The 8,677-nt window shown below is 43.1% G+C and overlaps 1 protein-coding gene across 1 annotated transcript; it reads left to right on the top strand.

Annotated features, from left to right (window-relative positions):
- The first annotated feature begins 1,228 nt into the window (after positions 1 to 1,228).
- Positions 1,229 to 4,977, top strand: LOC113172471 (actin-related protein 2/3 complex subunit 5-A-like). The gene is made up of 4 exons (XM_026375446.1): positions 1,229 to 1,487; positions 2,982 to 3,054; positions 3,906 to 4,082; positions 4,273 to 4,977. Exons 1-4 carry the CDS (start codon positions 1,348 to 1,350, stop codon positions 4,333 to 4,335), a joined length of 453 nt encoding a protein of 150 aa, XP_026231231.1. The 5' UTR covers positions 1,229 to 1,347; the 3' UTR covers positions 4,336 to 4,977.
- Positions 4,978 to 8,677: the final 3,700 nt, after the last annotated feature.

Genomic DNA, 8,677 nt, shown 5'->3' with positions numbered 1-8,677 from the left:
CAATATGTTTGCTAGTTCCTCCCAAAGAATTTCCTGTCGTTCGTGTTTGGCTGCGGATTCAGCTGCCATCGCATCCTCAGGGCATTGTAGAGAATGGAGACTGGGGTTGGGCGTGTGTGTTGATTCACTCAGATGGAACAACAAGGGGACACTGTGAAGAAAATGCAGGTGACTCAGTGTTGGTAAGAGCTGCTCTAGCAGCAAGTGGTTCACCTCAGGGATCCCTCGCCTAAAGACTGTTGCAGTTGTTCCATCTGATCTGCTGATTCACATTCTCTGCTGCAGATTAGGTCAGTGATGCAGTCAAGAGACTTGCTGCGTCGAATCAAGTAATTTGGGGGCCAAAAATTGAGACAGAGGTTTTGGGTTTGTACGCAAAGTTGGTTGTGTTTCACCCATGTTGTGCCGTAGCTCATGGGAGAGATGTCGCCATCATGGACTGCACATACAGTACAGTCATGCTGCAAGTTGTTGAAAACATTTATTACTTTGCGTTCACATTCAGCAGGCCAGCTGTGCTTATTCCCAACAGTCCCTCTGTTGTCACAGTCGGCAATCCACTGAAGCAGTCAATGCTCACATGGACAGAAGTACTGTGAGAGATTTGTTTGCTTTGTTTTTGTGTCCTCTAGTGGTAATAATAATCTTAATGCAAGTTGAATATAATCGAATTATATATTTTATGGAGCAGTGGTCATCTGTTTTTATTTCAGTATCATAGTTCGACATGAGGTGGTGGCTCTTGGGTAAAAAAATAAAGCAGGTGGAAAACAAATCATTTGTGAAGTGAAATTTAGTAGAACGTTTGGTTAGAAAAACGAATCAGTACATCTCATCTCAGAGCTCTGGACTATAAGACTTTTCATAGGGACAACCCTACTCACCTACCTACTTAAGGGCAGGTACCTTACATTTAACAAACACCTTACCCTTTACTGAACAAGGGTTTAAAGTGTGTAAAGAGTCCAACACATGGACTGTGGGTGTCCCACTGTGCCGTAAGTTGTAAACCTTAGAAGATTGTAGAAAAGGTCTTTTTGTGTTTCAATCTCTATCACAACAACACCAACAATAAGAATTAGACCAGAGTGTTTAGTAGGAACCACTAATATCGGTATTTGAAGAATTGGGCAATTGATGAATAACGGCAACCTGCCACTGTGCATCCGGTCCAGTAGGTGGCGCTGAGACCTCAGAGCTGTGGTGCAGCAACCGCCAATACGTCCGACGAGGGGCAAAAAGAAAAGGAAGTAAGGAAGCGGCAGCAGTAAGTGGACAGCTGAGCTGGAAGTAGTTACTGTCCTCAAAGCCGGTTTTCTCTGAGCAGCCTTTGCTACTGTGTCCAAAATGTCCAAAAATACTGCGTCAGACCGGTTCAGGAAAGTAGATGTAGATGAATACGACGAGAACAAGTTTGTGGACGAGGAAGACGGAGGAGAGAACCAAGGTGGTCCGGACGAGGCAGAAGTGGACGCTCTGCTCAGACAATATCCTTCAGCCGTAACGTTGCTTTTCTTATCCTGTGATAACGATCATCAACGATAATGAAGGCCAACTGGCTCCTAACTCCGGCTCATGAGTTCCTGTCGTCGTGTAAATAACGCTAACGTTAGCCAACTACTCAGCTAAAGGCTAAAGAAGGCCGAAATAAAAGCTTAACTTTTGCCAATACTCAAAATGTATCTGTGTTTAGTGATGCTGTTGTGTTTAGCTAAATACGACAAGGGGACATGTTTCAGCATGTTCTGGATACTTTGCAGCACATTTCCTTTGAGTAGCTGTCAGATTGTCGCTTCCGGGTGTCAGTGCAGGAGGGTGTGGTCGTGTCAGTAGTTAGTGTCCGATGATACCTGGCTTTAACATGATGTGTCTGTGCTCCTCATGATGTGTCTGTGCTCCTCATGATGTGTCTGTGCTCCTCATGATGTGTCTGTGCTCCTCATGATGTGTCTGTGCTCCTCATGATGTGTCTGTGCTCCTCATGATGTGTCTGTGCTCCTCATGATGTGTCTGTGCTCTCATGATGTGTCTGTGCTCCTCATGATGTGTCTGTGCCTCATGATGTGTCTGTGCTCATGAGGTGTCTGTGCTCCTCATGATGTGTCTGTGCTCCTCATGATGTGTCTGTGCTCCTCATCGCGTGTCTGTGCTCCTCATGATGTGTCTGTGCTCCTCATGATGTGTCTGTGCTCCTCATGTGTGTCTGTGATCCTCAGATGTGTATGTGCTCACTCATGATGTGTCTGTGCTCCTCATGATGTGTCTGTGCTCCTCATCGCGTGTCTGTGCTCCTCATGATGTGTCTGTGCTCCTCATGGTGTGTCTGTGCTCCTCATGGTGTGTCTGTGCTCCTCATGATGTGTCTGTGCTCCTCATGATGTGTCTGTGCTCCTCATCGCGTGTCTGTGCTCCTCATGATGTGTCTGTGCTCCTCATCGCGTGTCTGTGCTCCTCATCGCGTGTCTGTGCTCCTCATCGCGTGTCTGTGCTCCTCATGATGTGTCTGTGCTCCTCATGATGTGTCTGTGCTCCTCATGATGTGTCTGTGCTCCTCATCGCGTGTCTGTGCTCCTCATGATGTGTCTGTGCTCACTCAGACTTATTCAGATGAATCTGAGGCCGGCCACGTGCACAGACATGCTGTTGATGTTTGGGCCTTCACTGCATTGAAAACTTTAAACAGATCTTTAAAAACGGGCAAGTCAAAGCTCTACCAGGCCAGATTTTAGGTTTTAGAGCCCCATGTGCTGCCATCCAGACAATGTCTCTTTAGTGAAGGTCTTATTTCAGTAACACAATGCCAAACCACATTCTGCACCTACAACAACATAGCACAATAAGAGTCCTGGTGAATCCAAATGTGTCCCCTTCTGAGTGTATGAAGCAAAAAATACAACGGAGCCACTGAACTGTTGATTTAGTATGAAATCTGTGTTTCTCTATGCTGTGAAACTCTATAGTCCTTGACTGTTGTTTTGTAAGGGAAACATGAATGGAGCTCTGCAAGCTGTGCTGAAGAACCCTCCAGTCAACAGCAAGAACCAGAATGCCAAGGTATCACTGTTTATCATCATTAGTCTTCAGTACTAAGCCACCTAGAGTAGTTCTTTGGTTCAGACTATCTCATCTGCAGAAGCAAGTCAAGGAACACAACCTGATGATTTAATCTGAACTAGAATAACTCCTCCAGATGATGTCATCTGTTCAAGGAAAGGCAGAGGGAAGTTAAATGCCTCTCACATACATTTATTTACAGACTAGACCCATGCAAAGAGAGTTGACAATCAGTGAAGTTGATGCACACGGAGCAACAACCGCAGCTGTCCTTCAGCTTTTAATAGCTGTGTGTGCATAGCAAAGGAAGTGCAGAGAAAAACTGAAGAGGAAGTACGGAAGAAATGAGTTGGTTTGTCCTGCACAATCCAAATGGCAGATTAACACTGATTAACATGTCAGTCTTGCCACACAGCAGTGACAGAGCTTCATGCAGCAGGAATGAAATGCTGTACTTAAAACTTGTTACATATAGACATTCTGCAGAAAGCCTGTTAGACCGTGTGCAGATGGAAGCTCGAAGTAACAGTGTGGAACCTTTTCTCTTATCTTCTATTACACCTTACTGTTCAAACTAAAGCTGCACTCCATCCTGAGACAGCTGCGCTCACTGTAAGAGACTGTGCTCTTTACATTTCCCCACTCTTTATATATTGCAGTAACTGGTGTTGATGATAATAAATGTGCAGCTAATGCTTTTCTAATTTGAACTCCAGTTTAAATTGGCTGGATAGATTAAACTGAAATGTGATGTCAGGGCTTCTTCGTTGGACACATCTACAGAAAAAGGAACATGTCCAGAATACTCCTGCAGAAATCTGAAGTACAGTATCCTGTGTGTGTTTGTGTAGGAGCGCGCAGAGCAGCTGGTGGTCAAAGTGCTGAGCAGCTTTAAGAGCAGCGACATTGAGAAAGCTGTTGGCTCGCTGGACAGAGCAGGAGTGGACCTGCTGATGAAGTACATCTACAGAGGCTTTGAGAAACCATCTGACAACAGCAGCGCCGTGCTGCTGCAGTGGCATGAAAAGGTAAAGCAGTCGCTAATGATCAGCATCTGTTTGGTGATGGTTATTGTTCTATTGTCACTCGGTTGTTTAAACCAAGTAGAGAAATAGAGGGAATTCTACACGGGTCATGAACTTAGAAGCACTGTTGGAGATGTCTTTGAAGCCGTCTCAGTGGGATTTTCACTCTGTGTGTGTGTGTGTGTGTCCTCAGGCTCTGGCAGTGGGAGGAGTGGGCTCTATCGTTAGAGTTCTGACTGCCAGGAAGACTGTCTGATCAGCTGAGGCCCACTGGACACCATCTGTAAACAGACGTTAGTCGATATTCTGGAGCTGATATGAGACGAGCTACTTCTGTTGTTTTCTATTTTTGGACATGATCCCTGTTTATTTTTCTACTGGATCTGAGTGTCTTCCTGTTGCAGTTCTTTTCCTCTTTTGCTCTGCATTGACTGTTTTCAGTCACCCTCTCCTCTGGGATGTAGAAGCGCTGACAGGCAGGCGTGGTGGGGGGAGGGGGGGTGCTGGCACCTCCGACTGTCTGTTTCTGCCATCTGTGCAGAGAGAAGAGATGCACATGCACGTCAAGCGCTTCACTCAGACACATTCTGTACAAAGCAGCTCTGCGTTCCCTTCAAACTGCTTCACAGCTGCTCTGATGCATCCAACACGCCTCCTCTACCTCCTTCTTCCTCTTCTTCCCCTGAGTCGTCCTGTTGACGAACGACTCAGACTGAATCGACTGTCACAGACCAGTGACCTTTTGCCCAGTGCATGCTGGGATTGGAGTTATTTTTCCTTATTCTCTAACTTCTGAACATCTACATTCATTGACTTCTTTTCTACTCGCACCAATTTCAAAATTGCTTATGTCGTTTCTTTTTATATCTGAAATAAAACACATAAAGAACACGCTAAACCTCGGTACTGACTGATTCTATTCATGTTCTTGCATTAAGTTTAGTTCAAATCATGAACCCAGACTTTAACCCTTCACCCTGGGTGACGGTAAAGGACTAATGAAGTAGAATGTCTGATCTAATAAAGTCGATCAAAATATTACAAAAATCTCTAAACTTTGCCATAGAAAGAGTGAGAATGGTTCGTTTGTGACCAGGTTGTCACTAAGGCTCATGAATGAGCTGAACCCACAGCCCTTGTAGAGGCAACAACATGCAGTAGCTGTTCAGGTTTGGCTTTGAAACTGTCCTGGACAGAAATGATAGTACCCTTTACTTATTATATTCTCGCACAACCTTGTGATCACTGCATTCAAGTGATTTCTGTAACTCTCAGTGAGACCTTTGCACCTGTCAACAGGTATTTTAACCCACTCCTTACGAGTAAACTGCTTCAGCTGTCTCAGGTTTAAAAGGTGCCTATTCCAGACTCAAGAAGGCCACTTCAGAATAGTCCAGGGATTTGTTCTTAGCCAGTCTTGGGTGTCAGCTGTATGTTTCTGACACTGGGCAGCACTATTTGCTCCAGAATGCCTTCATAGTCTTGAGATTTCATTATACCCTGCACAGATTTAAGAAACCTTGTGCCGGATGCAGCAAAGCAGCCCCAGAACATAACAGAGCCTCCTCAGTGTTTCACAGTAGGTACAGTGTTATTTTCTTCATTTTTGCGTCTGTGAACGTAGAGCTGATGTGAATTGCCAAAAAGATCCAGTTTTGTCTCGTCTGTCCAAAGGACATTCTCCCAGAAGCTTTGTAGCTAGTCAATATGCATTTCCTCACTTTTTTATGATTTGCTTTCAACAGAGTGATAGAGTGATGTGCACTGATCTCTTTGAGAGATTCTCTGGTTACTGTTGGTATTATCCATCTCTTCAAGTTTTTAATCAATTTTCCTCTTATGGCCACAACCTGGGAGTTTGTCCACAGTCCTGTGGACCTTAAACATCTAAATAATACGTGCAACTATTTTTCACTCTTTAAATAGGCAGACTGACTGATTCCAAGTTTGAAGACCTGTGATGCTGATTACAGGACACATCTAGTTTAACATGTCCCTGTGGTCACATTTTCTAGGGGTACCATAATTTTTGTTGTTTTTTTAAACAAAAACATAACACAACACAACTCAAAAGCAATGTCTGACTTCCCTCAGTTAATTTGTAGAACATTTCATGTCATTACTTTTGTCAGCTTTTCACTTTTCAGTGACCAAAGGGGGTTTTCTTTCTGAGCAGAAAGCAACTGTAACAAAGTGAAGCTTTCTTTTATTTTTTATCTTGAATATCTTAGAACATAAACAGGACTTTACGGTCCATGTTGAACACACAGATTTATTGTCCAAACAAAGATGCAGTATACAGGTTACACACACACACACACACACAGACAGACACGCGGGTACTAAATGAGGCAGGAGTGAAGCTGTGGAGTTATGACTTGAGCGGTTGATTTCTACCTACGACCCACTCCCATTATCACAGCTTAGCTTTGAAATTCTCTTTCCTTAAGCTAGAACCATGGAAAGTCATGGGTTTGATGAGCCAATTACAGACACACTGAGTTAGCACATTAACTTGTACAACAATTACTGAAATCAAAGGTCAAAGTTCATACTCGAACAAATAAATGATTTGACAAAATAATCCTAACTCGAGTTCTGTTTTGTTTTTTTTACTTCATAGTGATGAAGACCATGAAATAATGTTAGAAGCTCAACAAAAAGCGGTTATGTGGATCTAAAGTTAAGATGTTTTTTGTCAAATTAACAGTAATAACATGGGTCATAAGGAGCAGTGCGCAGGTTGAGGGCAGTAGCAGTTTCTATGTTAAGGAAACTGTAGCGAGACTATAGGACAGGCTGCATTCTGCAATGCGACTAAACTCTGGTTATCAACCCTGGTTGATTTCATTACCACAGTACCCATCGGGTGGCACTGCCTCTCATGTCACATGCTGCAGGTGTTACATGCAAAGTGCACTGCAAAATGTCAAATGTGGCTGTGACAACAGAAAAGCATTTCCAGCTGCCCCCTCGTGGTCATTAGCTGCAGCCGTGGCAGGGCATACAGACCCTATCTGAAGGATGAGACTGCTTACCATCTGTATTTTTACCGTTTTCAACAGCTCCCATACAGACTATAACAAGAAGTTCCAGGTTCCATCTTCCAGAACCGCAAAACCAAACAGTGGTTCAACTGGGAACTGTGGATTTGGAGAATCCTTACACTCTACTCACCATAACGGCTGCCAGTCTGGAAGCTGATTTTGCCTAATTGGCGGTGTCATAGAGCTCTGTTGTTGTCTGAAAATCATTAGAAACATCATCACCCTGTACTGGGTGATGTTTATTCTTTACAAAAATGTAGGCACCATATTTACCTCTAAACTACTGAGACAGTACAGGGGGGTAATACAGAAGAAACCTCAGGCAACCCTCTGTGCCTGAGAGCTGCTCCAGCTCAGCCTTTTCTTGCCGAAAAGTGATTAAAAATCATTTATCAGTAAAACCCGCCACTGCACTGGATGCTCATTTCATTCTGACAAAAAGTATGACCTGATTATTAATTATTTTTAAGGAGCTCCAAACACTGAGAGCAACCATCTTTCTTACACCTTTTGACTTTAAGATAAGAAGTTTCAGCGTGTTACACATAAAACTGCTGTATAGAAGCTACCACAGGATTCAGAACAGAGATCATCTGCATGCGCAGTTGATTCTTTCTTTTCTTCATAAGAAATGATGGTGTTTATTTAAAAAAAATCATCATTTCACATGTGCCCAGTCACCCACTACAGCGGGGTACTAATGTGTTTTAATAGCTTTTGGTGGCTAAGCTGAGGCAGCGCTCAACAGACAAATGAACAAAATCAGACTGAAGACAGACGGACATTATTGTGAGCAGAGGTGATTCACTGTTGGTTTTAGTCTGTTTGGGAATTGCTAAAATTGTAAAAATATATATATTAAAAAAAAAAAAAAAAAAGACCAGTCTTCTGCTTTAATATTACTTACTTTTTACGAACACCTCACATTTATCCTCAAGCTTGGTTTAGGTTAGGTTCACAATAATTCTATCGTCTAACTAATGAGCCTGTTCAGGTCAGGCGTGGCAGTAGGTGAAAACACCCTACATATGAGGTCTCCAGCTTTCCTCAGACTGAAGAAGCTACTTAGATGATTAGGAAAATGTTCTGAAGTCAAGTTGCTATGCTTAACTTGCTCAACTTCCAGATGCTCTTGGCAGTACTGATCGTGTAGGGAGCTTCATACACACAAACATTTCTCTCTACTGGAAAACAAGCAGTAAAAAATGGCGTTTGTGTCCAGGTGCACAAAGGCCATTTTTTACTGCTTGTTTTCCTAACAGCATGTTTGAAACACTGGTGAAATGGCTGAACTTTGTCTAATTGGAATAATAAGAATCTACCAGATTTGCTGTTTTGGTTTCACATTCACTCGTCACTTACTCACTTACTCATGTTTTAATTGTCACGAGCTGTCTACAGTATTCTAGCGTAACGTACAGATCCCTCTCTCAGCTATAGGGAGAATGAAACCGTGTAAACAAGTGTATAAAAGATTTGAGTACATTTGTTGTGTAGTACCATGTCTGAGCTGTAGACGAAAAAACGGCTTAAGAGAAAGAAAATCACCTG

The sequence above is a fragment of the Anabas testudineus genome, chromosome 17 (assembly GCF_900324465.2).
Source record: "Anabas testudineus chromosome 17, fAnaTes1.2, whole genome shotgun sequence".
In the NCBI taxonomy this organism is placed as follows: domain Eukaryota; kingdom Metazoa; phylum Chordata; class Actinopteri; order Anabantiformes; family Anabantidae; genus Anabas; species Anabas testudineus.
Note: the sequence above shows the minus strand (reverse complement) of the source record. Positions and strands in the feature narration are given on the sequence as shown.

Bases quoted from the DNA above. Each gene is read 5' to 3' on its own strand.
- LOC113172471 (XM_026375446.1), top strand. From the start codon at position 1,348: ATGTCCAAAAATACTGCGTCAGACCGGTTCAGGAAAGTAGATGTAGAT. The intron at 3,055-3,905 runs GTATCACTGTTT...GTGTTTGTGTAG, and splicing joins GCAAGAACCAGAATGCCAAG to GAGCGCGCAGAGCAGCTGGT. The intron at 4,083-4,272 runs GTAAAGCAGTCG...GTGTGTCCTCAG, and splicing joins TGCTGCAGTGGCATGAAAAG to GCTCTGGCAGTGGGAGGAGT.